General features: G+C 41.5%; 2 protein-coding genes across 4 annotated transcripts in view; one reads left to right on the forward strand and one right to left on the reverse strand.

The window, feature by feature from the left end:
* Nucleotides 1-297: 297 nt before the first annotated feature.
* Nucleotides 298-5228, forward strand: coq5 (coenzyme Q5, methyltransferase). Its single transcript, XM_086030908.1, has 7 exons — nucleotides 298-532; nucleotides 1177-1326; nucleotides 2374-2619; nucleotides 3652-3758; nucleotides 3924-4012; nucleotides 4112-4223; nucleotides 4977-5228. Exons 1-7 carry the CDS (start codon nucleotides 331-333, stop codon nucleotides 5076-5078), a joined length of 1008 nt encoding a protein of 335 aa, XP_085887034.1. The 5' UTR covers nucleotides 298-330; the 3' UTR covers nucleotides 5079-5228.
* A 1104-nt stretch (nucleotides 5229-6332) lies between these two features.
* znrf3 (zinc and ring finger 3) overlaps nucleotides 6333-14783 on the reverse strand; it is an 86714-nt gene continuing 78263 nt past the window's right edge. For all 3 annotated transcript variants that reach the window (XM_086031845.1, XM_086031846.1, XM_086031844.1), the window contains 3 exons: nucleotides 13994-14164; nucleotides 11590-11692; nucleotides 6333-11060 (listed from right to left, as the gene is read on the reverse strand). In XM_086031845.1, coding sequence (XP_085887971.1) covers nucleotides 9511-11060; nucleotides 11590-11692; nucleotides 13994-14164 — 1824 coding nt within the window. In that variant the 3' untranslated portion in view covers nucleotides 6333-9510. The remainder of the gene's footprint in view (nucleotides 11061-11589; nucleotides 11693-13993; nucleotides 14165-14783) is intronic.

The following is a 14783-nucleotide window of genomic DNA, read 5'->3' on the forward strand; positions in this document are numbered from 1 at the left end:
AATTGATTTAGATTCTCTAAATTATTTATTTTAATTTATTTATTATATATTTTTTGTTATTTTTGTATTATACTCTGGCGCTCTCTTTTGGAACCTTGGGGTTAAAGTATCCTTTAATTTCCCCTGTTGAGCTACCTCTCTCTCTCTCTCTCTCTCTCTCTCTCTCTCTCTCTCTCTCTCTCTCTCTCTCTCTCTATATATATATATATATATATATATATATATATATATATATATATATATATATATATATATATATATATATAAAACTCAGTGCACGTCGCCCATTGATGACGTCTGTTGTCGCACATTTGAGTCACGTCGGTCAAGATGGCGGCCTCCGTTCGGCTGCTGGTCCGGAGGGTTCTTCGTCAATCTTCCGCGGCTGCCCCGGTCTATGCGGTAGGCGGCAGGCGCTTGTCCCCCTGCAGCTGTGCGCCACCGTCTTGCCGAAGTTTGAGCGGTGGAGCCACGGAGAAAAACACTCATTTCGGCTTCGAAACTGTTCCGGAGGCCGAGAAGGCGCAGAAAGGTGAGTCGACAGTGAATTTCGAATCTAGCTGTTTTGTCAATTAATTGCCTCTTAAATCGTGTACATTACCTCAGTAATAATAAATTACCAATTTTTGACGTGATTTTAAAAAAATCGGCTTCGAACTTAGTGCAAGAATTGACACTTTAGCTCAAAGAACTCCCTGCTATTCTTAGAGCTGATTCCTGGCTATTAAAAACGTGTAAACAAATAGAAATATCTAAAACAAAATCGCCGTACTTGGTGCTATACATTTTACATAATTTTGATTTAGGATTATTTTTGGGGGATTAGCAATGTAAAACAAGTTTATACGGTATTGTTACCTTCTTGTTGGGGAAATTGATGATTTGGTGATTTTTCGAATGGAGTCTGGTAGAATACAATATAACATTGAGAACGAACACATAGACATTTCTACAAAAATGTTGTATCTGGTTCAATTAATACTGCTGAAATTTAGGGTCGAATTTTTTGGATGAGCAAACATGTCCATTCATGATTTTTGTCATGATGTCAAGGAAATGTGATTTGTCAGTTTTTCAAATGGAGACTGGCAGAGCAAAGTGTAATTTAGGAAAATGTCTCTCTGTTGAACTTCTGTGACAGGGATTTGACGTGTCACCATTTTCTCGATGTTGTAGTGTACCAAGTGTTTGAGAATGTGGCACACAAGTACGATGTGATGAACGACGCCATGAGTCTGGGCATCCATCGTCTCTGGAAAGACGCGCTGCTGCATTCTATGCACCCGCAGCCCGGGGCGCGCCTCTTGGACGTGGCCGGCGGAACAGGTGCACCAGCGGGGTTCTTCCTGGCTCAAATTGAGCCAGCGGTGGGTGGGACCCTTCTGAGCATTTGGACAAAAATTTACTTTAACGATGGTTTCATAAAACCACCAATTCTGTAAGATTAAATGGAAACGTGTTGATCTTGAACGGTAAATACAACGGAAATGACGATTCTTTCATGCACCACTAGAGGGAGCCTGTGTACCATGAGTATTTGAGAAGCACTGGTTCAAGTTGTCCAGTGTCTAGTTTGTTCAGTGTGTAATTGCTTTCTGTCTTGGGGGAAATCTGAGAGGTTTAGAGAAAAGTCACATGAATATCGCTGTTACTTTTTCACACAAATTACATTCTTGGAAAATATTACTTGCTGAAAGTGTAACTCTTCTTGAATATTGTAACATTCTTTTTTTTAAAAAAACATTTTTTGTTGAAAAGGGCCTTGTCTCAGAAAAAAAACATCCTCCTTGAGATATTGTAATTATTATAAAGGAAAAATAATCACAAAGTTTTCTTTGGTAAAATATTTTGTCTTCTAAAAAAATACATTCTCTCAAAAACATTTTTTGATTGAAAAGTGTCTTTTTGTCCAAATTGTTATTTTATTTTATTTTATATTTTACAAGAGGTTGATGAAAAAAATACTGAGTGACTTCCTGAAAATACGCAATAGAAAAAACAAAAAATATTTTATTAGTAAAAAAATATTAATAATATGATAATATTACTTTTTAATATAAAAAATAATATAAAAAAGTAAATAGGAGTATTTTTCCCTCTAAATAATCACATTTTCTAAAAAAAAACAAAACAAAACTTCTAGAAGTATCTTTTTTCTTTTACTTAAAAAAATGGAAAGACATTTTTGTGGGGGATTGGGGGGAATAAAAATGAAAATGCCTTTTAATGTATATATTTATCTACTTCTTTATTGATTAGCGCTAGTGATGTCCTGAAATTCAGTTGAAGGTGGCCACCTCCAAATTTTGTGTTTTGGAAAAACCTGAAAACCCATCAGGCAGGCGTCCCTAATTTTGTGTCCTCTTGTCTCAGGCGACATTGCCTTTCGTTTCCTGGAATATGTCGCCTCCCAAGAAGGGCGGCAGGCCAGGCGGACGGCGCGCTTCATGCAGACGCCGTCGTGGCAGGACATCTCCGACAACTACCTGGGCAACGGGGAGGAGCAAGAGGTGGGTGAGGAAGGCGGACCCCGGGAGTCCAGGGTGGTGGTCTGTGACATCAACAAGGAGATGCTGAAAGTGGGCAAGCAGAAAGCCCAGCACATGGGCCTTGCTGATGGTGAGAACGCACATCCACACGGACAAGTACGGTCACAATGTACAAAACAACATGTACACAAAATACATGTTTGTAGCCACCAAATAGAACTTATTGGCCACAAAATATTATTTGGGTGTTTTCAAAGTATAAATGAACGGAAGTAAATTTATTCCTAGACAGTTGGGTGAGAAAATGAAGCGCACCTTCTGGAGAAACGCTAAATTCGACTGAGGACAGTAAGCCACTTTCTATTTGAAGATGCGCTCCATTTGTTTACCCACACATCAGAGTTGACAAGCTTCATTTATGTGTGTGTGTGTCGTTTGTGTGTTTTGTGTGTGTCTGTTTTTGCTTGTTATTTATGCTTCTTTTTTTGAGTGTTGGGTGTGCTTTGTATGGAACGTTTTTGTGCAAGTGTTTTTTTTTTTTTTCTTGTTTATGTATTTTGTGTGTTTGTATTTGTTTTTGCGTGTGTCAATTCTTGTTTTTTGTTTTTGTGTGTTTTTTTTTTTTGTTTATGTATTTTTGTCTGTTTTTGTTTTGTCTCTGTGTGTGTGCACGTAACTTTGTGTTTGTGAGTCTGTTTTTTGTTGTGTTTTAGTGTGTTTTTCCTTTTGTGTAAATATTGTTGAGTTTCTGTTTTTGTGAGTCTGTTTTGCGTTATTTTTTTTGCGCATGTCTGTTTTTGTTTTTTGTGTGTATATATTTTTGTGTCTGTTCGTTTTGTGTTTTTGTGCAGTATGTTTTTGTTTTTACTTTTTTAATCTGTTTTTTGTGTCTCTTTTTGTACCTATTTTTTCATGTGTGTTTGTCTTTTTCTGCATGTTTTGTGCGTGTTTTTGTTTTGTGTTTTTGTGCATGTCTGCTTTTGTTTTTTTCTTTTCAATCTGTTTTTGTGTCTTTATTGTACATACTTTTCATGCAGGTTTTTTTTTTGTGTCTGGTTTTCTTTGTGTTTGTTTTATGAATTTTTGTGTATTGTTCTACACTGTGTGTGTGCATGTCCATGTGTGTTTTATTGTGTGTTCTTCTGGTGTGTGTGTGTGTCAGGTGTGTTGTGGGTTGTGGGGGACGCGGAGGAGCTGCCGTTCGACGACAATCAGTTTGACATTTACACCATCGCGTTTGGCCTTCGCAATGTCACGCACATAGAGCTGGTAAGCGCTTGCATCATTTCATTGTTATTTTTTGGGCATTTCATGAGATGTGAGACGCTCTCGGAAAGTTCTGAACTCCCGTTTGCAGAAGTCGTAGCCTGGATGTGGTGATATCATGTGACTTTATTTGTGGAAAACTATTGTTGTCCTTCTGATTTTGTTTAGGCCCTGCAGGAGGCCTTGCGGGTCCTGAAGCCGGGAGGCAGGTTCATGTGTTTGGAGTTCAGCAAGGTGACCAATCCCGTCTTGGCCAGGTGAACTCCAAACGCACGCGCTCAAAAGCCGTTCGGACTCGAGCAAGATCGTATTTCATGCTGTCTTTCAACAAACTGCTTTTTCTTTTTCTTTGGTAGGCTTTACGACGCTTACAGCTTCCAGGTGATCCCGGTTTTGGGGGAGGTGATTGCCGGAGACTGGAAGTCGTACCAGTATTTGGTAGAAAGCATCCGCAAGTTTCCTGCTCAGGTGACAAGAAAAACACCTTAGCCATCAGCGTTCAGTCATTCCATTTGCTTTTCCTTCTGAACAACTTTTTTCCATATTGAGATTAAGACTTCTTTAGGAAAAGAAGACTTAAAGAGGAAGTCGACCCAAACATATTTTTTCAAGAATATGATAAGCCCACCAGTTAAAACAAGGCACTCTGATAAATATTGCGTTTGTGGAATAAGAGTAATAATCCACCCGTTTTTAGCCATCTCTGGGGGAGGCCATTTTGTCGACTTCTGTCGACTGCAAATGACATCGCAACTGCGCAAAGACAGGTAACGACCAATCACAGCTGACCTGTTTTCTGAAGTTGAGCCGTGATTGGTCGTTGCCTGAAGCCCTGAGCAGTTGTGATGTCATTTTCAGTTGACAGAAATGACAAAATGGCCACCCCCTGAAATGGCTAAAAACGGGTGTATTAACCCTTTTTCCACAAACTCAATATTAATCCGAATGCCGTGTTTCAACTAGTGGGCTTGCATGGAACATATTCTTGAAAAAAATATGTTTGGGTTAATTTCCCCTGTAAGGACAAACAATGCTAGTTTTGTGGTTCTAAAAAATACAAACCCCTTTCACATTACAACTTTTTTTTAAAATAGCGTGTGCCCGACTGTTCTTTTTCTTCTAAAAAAAGAAAAGGTTTTCTGTCGAAAAATATTGATATTTTGACTTGGAATTTTAATTGTGCAACTGTGCCGTGTTTGTTGAAATGTGTTTGGTGTGCAGGAGGAGTTGAAGGAGCTGCTGGAGGATGCGGGTTTTTGCTTGGTGCGCTACCACAACTTGACTGGCGGCGTGGTCTCCCTTCACTCGGGTTTCAAACTGTGACGGCTTCCGCCTGCGTCGGCCATTGAAATGCGTTGCGGTGCCCACTTTGAGACTTATGAGAGCCGTCCCCGGGCAGGGTTGAATTGTGCAAACGATGTTCTTATTTTCGTATTTTATTGTCTTGTTTGTCATAATAAATTGTCGTTTGTTTGTGTTGTCTTTTGTTTTCCTCCTAAATGACCTTTTATAACAGGAAAAAAAGACAAGAATGTACAATTTTGCTCTTGTAAATTTTAACAATATTTAAAAAAAGAAGTCTATTGTTTTTGTTCGCAGGAATTTAAAAAGTAGGGTTTGGGTTTCAAAGTAGGCTTTGAAACAGTGGTTCAGATTTATTAGACTTTAAGACTAGTGTTAGGGTTTCAAAGTAGGATTTGCGTTTCAAATTAGGATTTAAAACTAGGGTTGCAGTTTCAAAAAAGCGTTAAAACTCAGGGTAGGTTTCAAAAGTGTTTCAAATTAGGGGTAAGGTTTGAAAGTAGGGTTTAAAACTAGGGTTGGGTTACAAAGTAAGGTTGGGGTTTCAAAGTAGGGTATAAACTAGGGTAAAGGTTTCAAAGTAAGGTTAGGGTTTCATATTACAGTTTGAATTTGCGGGTTTCAAACTGGTTAGTTTCAAAGTAGCGTCAGGGTTTCAAATTGGTGTTAAAAACTGTCAAGAATTTTCAAGTGGGGTATAAAACTAGGTTTAGGTTCAGAGTAGGGTTTCAAACTAGGTTCAGGGTTTCAAATTAGAGTTTAAAGCGAGGGTTAGTGTTTCCAACTAAAGTTATGGTTTCAAATTAGGGTTTAAGACTAGGATTAGGGTTTCAAAGCAATGTTTTAAAATAGGCTTTGGGTTTCAAAGTAGGGTTTACAATTAGGGTAAGAGGTTTCAAATTAGTGTTTAAGAGTAGGAGTAAGGTTTCAAAGCAGGGTTAGCGTAGTAGATTTTTTTCCCCCCAAAATGTTTTTTTTTCTATAAAACTACACAACTTTTCTAGAAAGTATGAGATTTTTGGTCATTTAAAAAAAAAAAAAGGTTTTGTGCAAAAGAAAAAAAAACAAAAATGCCTTCCCCCCCTCACAAAAATAGCATCTTGCAGAAAAAAGACATTTTACAACAACAAAAATCCTTCCCTCCCTCCGAACAAATTTCCCTCCAAACCATGTTTTTATTGAAAAGTTTCATTTTCTCCAAAATATGATTTTATGGAATGAATGCTATTTTTTCTCAGCGATGTGAGGAGTTGGAAAAGAGAAAGACAAGACAAGTTGGCGCTTCCTCGAATAAAAGTGTATATTTGACACATCTTTGTACACGGGTAATTACAAAACGGTACGGTACGCTACGAAACCTTTTCAAATGTTTTTTGGTCAGAAGATTGAATCGTCTCGTCTCGTGTGCAATTCTGAATGAGCACGTATATACAAAGTCTCACGTGCGTAAGTGATTTCCGTTGTCTCTCCGATAAACTCTGAACATAAGACATGGCTTCAAGATAAATATATTAGTAAATAAATATTCAGAGAACATATTTCCATTCATGAAATGCCTTTTGCTATACAACGTACACAAATATATACAAGATTGATGTCGAGCCTTTCTCGTAAAACATTTGTAAATGGTTCTGACTGACGGAAAAATAATTATACTCTCTTTCTGAATAAAAAAAAAATACAAAATATTCATTTGTACACATTTTCATCTTCTTAAGTGCTACACACATGAACCAAAAACATTAAATAGTGACTCGCGTACCCCCCAAAAAAACAACAGCAACAAAAGTGTTCTGGATCGCGATGCAAAAAGGCAACATTCTGGAAGGTGTGCGCGCGCGCGTGTGTGTGTGTGTGTCTGTGTGTGAGTCGTTGAAACAGTCTGCAGGACAAACAGGAAGGCTTGAATGTGTATCGTGTCACAACTGCATTTTTTCTCTTTTTGTTTTGTTCAAAAGAGTCACAGTATACAATAAGGAAGCCTTTTGACTTTTGCTTTGGACTTTTGGTGCTAGCCCGTTCTGGGCAAAAAACAAAACAAAACATTGATTTCAGAGCCAGCTACAAGTACGCTGCTCGCCTTCGTCCTCACAAAATTTGTTTCGGGTCATGAGCGCACTAGTAGCATAGTGTGCTAAAGCCGTTTTAGCGTTTATTCAATGTCGTGTTAGTGCACGGCTTGCACATGGCGCATCTAACATATAATTTCGTTTTTTATTCAATTTACTACATTAGATTGCATTCAATTGTATCATGTTTTTGAGAGTCATGTTTTTTTTGTTTGTTTTTTTCAAAAAGGCTCTCAAATATTTTGGGTGTGAGGGGGAATAAAATAATAATAAAAATGTGTCTTAATTCTCTCCCCAACAAAATTTTAGTTGTCTTACAAAAGTGTTGTCTCAAAGAAATATTTGGGGGAGAAATAAACATTGTTTTGTAGTCCAATGTCGTTCCAAGAAAAAATGTTCCATAAAATTTTGTGCACAAGCATGAGCATTTGTTTGATTACAGTTGGAAAAAGAGTTGTTTGCACTGACGACAAAAACGTCGCTATGCTCCTGCCTCCTTTTGTCTTTGATATTACAAAAAAAAAACAACCAAACGTGACATGTTTGATGGACGCCGTGTTTGATGTTGCGCTGACTTGTCTTACTCGTGAGGACCAAGAGCATCCAAGTACACGGACCTTAAGATGACTATCAAGGATATCGAATAAACGGAGGGCTAAATGGAGGGCTTTCCATCCGAGTTTTCATGTCTCCTGGGGGGATTCTGTCTGGAGCTTTGTTTTTAGTATGATATATTTAAGAACATTTGTGGATGATCCATTAAAAGGAGGCATTCGGCGGTGTTTTAAAAACTCAGCCCCCAAAGCCGGTTTCATTTAGCAACATGAAATTCGGTGGGCATGTTTTTCATGAGAAGACCCACACAAAAAAAAAAGTCTCAAGGAGCAATGCGTGAAAACACAGCAAGTTTGCCATATTTGTTTCGGAACAAATATTTAAAGTTCATTTGGGCTATTTCCAGTGGTCCTTCAATATCAACTAGCCCTTGAGATTTTGTCCGATGAACCATAACTCCCACCTTTACTTTAGCAATGTTAAATACATGAAGGGTCACTAATAAGTTGTCTGGGTGGCATATTTTGGAAACTCTTTTATGATGGACGCATTAAACGAGAGCAAAGCGCTAGATGCTAAGGACGCTTTATGCATTCACATAGATACTGTGTGTGCGTGTGTATGCATCTATATCTGCAGTATATATATATATATATATATATATATATATATATATATATATAAATGTGTGTGTGTGTGTAGTGATTCCCAACCACTCACTGCATGATATGATCACATTTAATTTAAATGCTCCACATGTCTTATTTTTAAAACAATCTGGTTTGTTATCTTTCTTCGTCTATTTATGCCAACCACATATAGTGGCAGGCAGAAGAATGAAATGCTCATCCACTAGATGGCAGAAGGTCCAACGCACCTGTTATCAACAGCTTTGCGTTCAGCATTTTCAGGATTATCGTCGATGTCTGGCGGAAACCTGCTATGTCCAAATTTCTGCCATTTTTTCCTGACAAATGGGTATAAATGGTCAGTTCCATTGTGGCCTGTTATTTTTACGCATTACATTTAAAGTGTTGAAAGTAGCTTGAGGCAAAAAAAAAAATCTATTAACTCTCATAGAACTCCGCCTTGCCATCACTCTGTGGAAGAATTTTGTCACCTCAAGACTGAACATTTGGATGTTTTTAGACAACGGAAATGGTTTGGTTAGATACATTTGAGTGCACCTCAAAAATGGATCATTGTAATGGTCGGTGCAGAAGGAACTGGTCAGCCATGAAGGTAAGTGGGCACGATTCAATTCTACTACTAAACTGTTCAATTACATTAATGCAAGAGGTCGTCATTTTTTATTTCCTGAAAAGTAGTCATTTAGGGGATGCAAGTATTTCACCGGACAGCGGCTGTATATTTACTACGTCTGTCACTTTTGTTTGGTAGTGTGCCGTGAGCATTTGGTTGGGAAACACGGACATACGGAGTATATGAAAAATATTGTTCTTCTATAACCCTCCAGAGAGACACGGTTCCTCACTCTGGCGACACAACACAATCACGCCGCGCTTGTTTTGGTATGGCTACGACCGTACAAACTAGGTTGAAGCTCTAAAGGCAGTGTAAGATGCGGATGTGGAGCCCTGGATGGAAGCATGGCGCAGAGCCACTCTGACACATTCGTGGATTGAAGGTGAGACCGTTTGGGTAGAAAGCCCCACGTCCCTACACGACGACATTCACCACAAATGAGCATTTCGGTAGACACCCTCAGGTTTCTACGCAACCACATTCACCGGAAAGCAAGGCCACTGAAGCTTTCGAACCGCCGACCGACTGCCGCGGTACCAAACGCAATTCTGTTTTTCAGAAGTTCACACGCCCAGAAAGCCCTCAGTACTTCGGCCCAGAGTGTTTTCAGAGAGCTGAGGCGGAAACAAAGCCCCGGTCTCCTCGCTCTGAGGGTACGAGCGACCTCGGGTGAAGAAGTCGTCGTTATGCGCTTCTGACTCGGCCGCGACGGAGTCGGGCAAAAGGCTGCTTTCACAGTCGGTGTCCTCGGGGATGATGGGTATTCTCTGGTTGAGTTCGCAGCAGCTCTGCGCCGGGCAGGCCTCCGAGTCAGCGTACTGCACGTTGACGGCGTAGTCCTCCGCGTAGTGCCCCCTGTGGACCTTCATCTCCTTGTAGAAACAGCAAGGTAGTCCTTCGTAGGGGTCCGAGGAAGGGCACGTGTAGTTCTTGGAGCCCCGGGGACACCGTGCGGACCCCTGCTCCGAGTCCAGCGCTTTGGAGTCGGCATTCTGAGGAAGCACCTCGAAGCAGCAGGTGCACGCCACTCCCGTTCCGGCAGCGAGCTCGGCCACCGCGGCCCCGGTGTCCGCCTCGGGGGCACCCGTCTCCCTGGGTTCCAGTGACGAGCGGCTGCTGTAGTTGGGCTCCAAGCTGCAGTTGGACAGGTGGTCCCCGGAGTTGTAGGCAAGCTGGAGGCAGTCGTGTCCCGAGGGTCCCGCGGATGACGGCGTCGACTCCTCAGGGGCGGAGGGGCACGCCGCGGTCCCGGCCTCCCCTGCCGAAGCCCTACAGGGGCTCTTGCTCCGGTAGACGTAGGGATCGTAGTCGCTACTCAACGAGCTCCGGAAGGTGGAGCAGCTCCCGTACACCCCTTGGTTGCTGACTTCGGTGCAGTCCAACATGGAGTCGCTGGAGGAGCAGTGGCACGGGCCCGAGCTGCTGCTGCTGCTGTCGCTCCCGGGGCAGTCGGCCAGGTAGCCGCTGCACACCGAGCGGTGGCCGTGGTAGCAGCTCAGGCCCGGAGCGCCGACCCCGTCGCCCACCCTCGAGGAGGACGCCGGAGCCATGTGCACCACGGTAGGGTACAAGAGTCCCTGCTGGAAGGCCCTGCCGTGGTGGGCCTTGAGACCTTGACCCAGGGGGCCCTGGCCACCCTCTGGGGGCTGCTGGGGAAAAGTCAAGCCCTGGAAGTAGTAGTGCTGATACATGGTTTCGTACTGGGAGAAACAGGCCGCCCGCGAGAAGTTGCGTCCATGGAATTTGGGCCGTTTGAAAGCGGGGTGGTGCGGAGGCGGCTGCGCTTGGTAGGCAGGGGGTCCGCGGTGCTCCAGTCCGCAGTGGTGGGGGTTGAGCGAGTGGTCCAGGTGCAGGGCAGGGTGGTAGCTCCGCAGGAAGGAAGTCGCGGCTTGGGCCGGGTACAGGCCCGGAGTGTCGGGGTGCTGCTCCACCGTGAGCACGGTGATGGCGTTGCCGTGGGAGTCCATGCTGGTCCTGGTCGGGTAGGCCGTCACCTGGCCTGCCCGGTGCACTCTGCCGGGGTAGTGGACTGGCAGGACCACCCTCTGCTGCCGCCCGTGAAGCGCGTTGCCAGGGTCCATGCAAGCGGGGCCTGGATTACCCTTCTTGTGCTCTATGGACACAAACAAGGCTTTTTAGCCATTTGTATTACATTTCAAATTTGATGTAAAACTGTGGCTGCTGGAGCAGTTCAGAATCAATACGTCGCCAATGAGATTACATTCAAAAATATGTATTCATGTGCGCAGAACGCTGATGACGTGCTTTGCCAGTTGAACTTGGCTACAACATGTTTTGACCCAACCGACCAATCAGAGAATGGAAAAATGTTAACGACATCCGCGGGCCCTTTCGAACCTTTTTAAGGGGGGCGGGGGGTAAATTTGAATTTCCAAATTCAACATCAACTTTCAAGTCAGAAGTTGCTATTTGTGGAGGGGCTCGGTTCCTCCTACAGAATTTCAGAAAACTGAATTTCGCGAATTCCGCCATCACAATTTGGCAAATGTACCTAATACCGACCCCAGTTTCTCAACGCGATGACTTCGCAGCTAGGGTAGGTGAATAATAATATAATAATAATAATATTATTATAATATTAAGCCAGCAAAAGCTAGCGGGTAAAGCATTGAACAATTTACCGATGATGTTGTGTCTGCAGTGTGGGCAGGTGTGATGCTGGAGCAACCAGGGGTCCACACATTTCTTATGGAAGCGGTGCGCACAAGGGATGACCCGCAACTCCTGTAGGGGGCGAGAGAGAGGGAGATAAAAAATGTGGAAAAATGAGTGCCATTATCTGCTTTTACTTTCCCCAAAACATTTTTTGATATGCGATCCAAGTCTTAATTAGCCATTTACGCTCTAAATTAAATTTGGTTCATCCACATCACATGCATGTTTTCTTTTCTTGTTTTTTGTAAAGTCCATTTATCTAATGGATAATTGGTTAAAGTGATTTATTGTGACTTTCGGCTTTTCTGTATATAAAATAAGTACAATAGAGTAAAAAGTAGTTCAATAAAAATACACATATTTTTAATATTCTTAAATTGATTTTCACGACCAAAAGGCGCAACGTATTAAAAGGTGCAGTCTCAGTTACGGGTGCTATTTCTGTATTTAACACATACAAAAGGCGCGTATTATTGGGCATGAAAATACGGTAATAATATTTTACATGCTTTTTGCAGAGAAGAAAACTGTATTAATTTTATTTGGGGGGTAATTAATGGCAATAACATTCATTATAAATAGTAAAAGAGAAATAGTTAAGTTAAATCAAAATCAGACCTAAATAAATACCTAAAAACAAACAATTCTTTAAGAATGACTTGCAAAGGAAAAAATGTAGTGTACTGGATTCAAAATATTTTGCACGGTTTGGCCATTAACACCGCACTTAAACATGGGGAAAAAAGTACTTTATGATTTAAAGAGAAGAGGTCCACCCCACAATGTCCATTACAAGAATATGATCAATGCAGCCCCACGAGTCTAATTCTCATTAATGTTGTGTTTGTGGAATATGAGTCAAGCATTAAAAGTGGTGACAACCAATCATGGATCAGCTTCAGAAAACAGGTCAGCCATCGTTACCTGGGCCCTGAGCAACTGTGATGTCATTTTCAGTCGACAGAAGTGACAAAATGGCCGCCCCCTGAGATGGCTAAAAACGGATGAATTTTGCTGCTTAACTCATATTCCACAAATGCAATATTAATCAGAATGCTGTGTTTAGACTAGTGAAGGCACATAGATCATATTATTGCAAAGATTTTTTGGGTGTTGACTTTCCCTTTAAATAAAATGTATTGCTAACTGAAATTAAATTAATTAATACCTCAATTAATGTTTGAAAACAAGCATTTGTAAAAGAGGCACCGTAACATTTTGGTGGGTGATTCTTCACGTACCACTAGAGGGAGCCTGCGTACCACTAGCACCAGCACGAGAACTTTGCCTCTCCCTAACGACACTAAAAGATGTCGTCGAACATTGTAAACAGCTCATCTCTTTGATGGCGAGTTGAAAAAAAAAAAAAAAACGCAGTCCCGGGACGACCAGCTATGACAAGAATGTGTCACGGCGTACTGGGGACCGACACGCACACACACACATGAAAGCAGCGTGTCGCTGGCTAGGAACGTCCACATCATCGGCATTCTTCACGCCAATAAATCCTCGTGACTCATTTTCGGAGTTTTGCTTTTGATGCCTTTCAGCCTTTTGACGGCTCCGCTTCCTGCGCGCAAGCCGTGGCGCCGCCACACTTTGTTGTGTTGGCCACCATTCAGGGACACTCGATGACTTACAGTAAAACCCTCCAGAGGAAGATTAGGCCACACAATGCGTCTCTCTCTCTCTCTCTCTCTCTCTCTCTCTCTCTTTTTCTTTCTTTCTTTCTTTCTTTCTTTCTTTCTTTCTTTCTTTCTTTTTCTCTCTCTCTCTCTACCTTTCTTTCTTTCTCTCTCTCTATCTCTCTGGTTTTTAGTTGTTTTTTTGTTTTGTTTAAGCTCGCGCTGTAAAGCAGGAAGTTTGTGTGATCACATCCTCAAAACACACTGGCTTGTTATCTTGCAGCAGGTGCACTGAAAAGAGTGGGGGAAAAAAATCCTAATCGAATGCCGTTCCCAGAGCTATTTGTTACTGCATGTATGCGCTTTTCACGTATTTATTTTGTAGGTGTCATGGCGACAGAATGTGCAAAGAAAACAAATGTTTGACAACAGCAAACCACAGCAAGCTGCACTGTCATTTTTAATAAGGGCCATTATGTTGGTTTGTCTGTTTTTGGTTTGTTTGTTTTGCTGTAAATACTGTATACTGTTTCAACCTTGGAAATGTACGTAAAATACAGTTAACTTAAAAAAAAAAGGAAATGAATACAATGTGTTCACTCAATTTTTTCTTTTTAAATTCAAACAAAAAAATAATCGAGCTCTATGTGTAATTAATTATAAATACGGCTGTCAATATATATATACACACACACACACACAGTACGTAGACAATCTTTGTTTTATGCTACAAGAGGGAGCGTACCTCTCCGTCGATGTACTTCTCCAGACAGATGGCGCAGTCGGACGTGGAGCTGCTGCTAAGCGAGTCGGATGCCCCGCAACTGCTCTCGCGTGCCACTTTGCTGGCTTTTGCCTTGAACTTGCGTGTCTCCATCTTATCCAGTGCCTGACTGGCCATCCTGTTCATGGAGCTCTGTGCACAAAAAAACAAAAACAGCAACATCAGAATCACAAAGTTGACACGTTATGATGTCATTCAATTCCTGGCATGCCAGTTGTTGCTATTGCTCACGGGATTCAACCATTCGTGACACAAGTTAGCAATCAAAAGTTTAATATGCTTAATTAATCATCTTTGACAAATCCATGTGCATCTTTCATACAAATTAAATGAGTATAAATATCATTGTTTTGCATCATATTTTTACTGACCTAAGTGTGCTTTTACTTAACACGCTAATACATAATAAAAAAAATATAAGAATATACTACAATAGCACTATAGAATGTTGTGCAGAACAATGCAGAATGTCTCGATCGTGTCTGGTTGCGCGCCGGCAGTATCTTTGCCTTTTTCGCTTTCCTCTCGTCCTTCTCCATCCACTTCTCAGCAGTAATGCTAAGTACAGCATCTTATGCTTTTTATTTTAGATTTTCATTTTTTTATGCAAAGTATTTTGACGTAAACTTCGACTTTGACGGTGAAATCCGACATTTGTGTTACATCGCCAGTGTAGGAGCGGAACTTGGTAAAATGAGGACTTCCTGTATATGATTATGTTATATGAATATATATAAAATATCTATTGCAC

Source organism: Filicampus tigris, chromosome 5, assembly GCF_054856515.1.
Source record: "Filicampus tigris isolate MCC_2025a chromosome 5, RoL_Ftig_1.0, whole genome shotgun sequence".
In the NCBI taxonomy this organism is placed as follows: Eukaryota; Metazoa; Chordata; class Actinopteri; order Syngnathiformes; family Syngnathidae; genus Filicampus; species Filicampus tigris.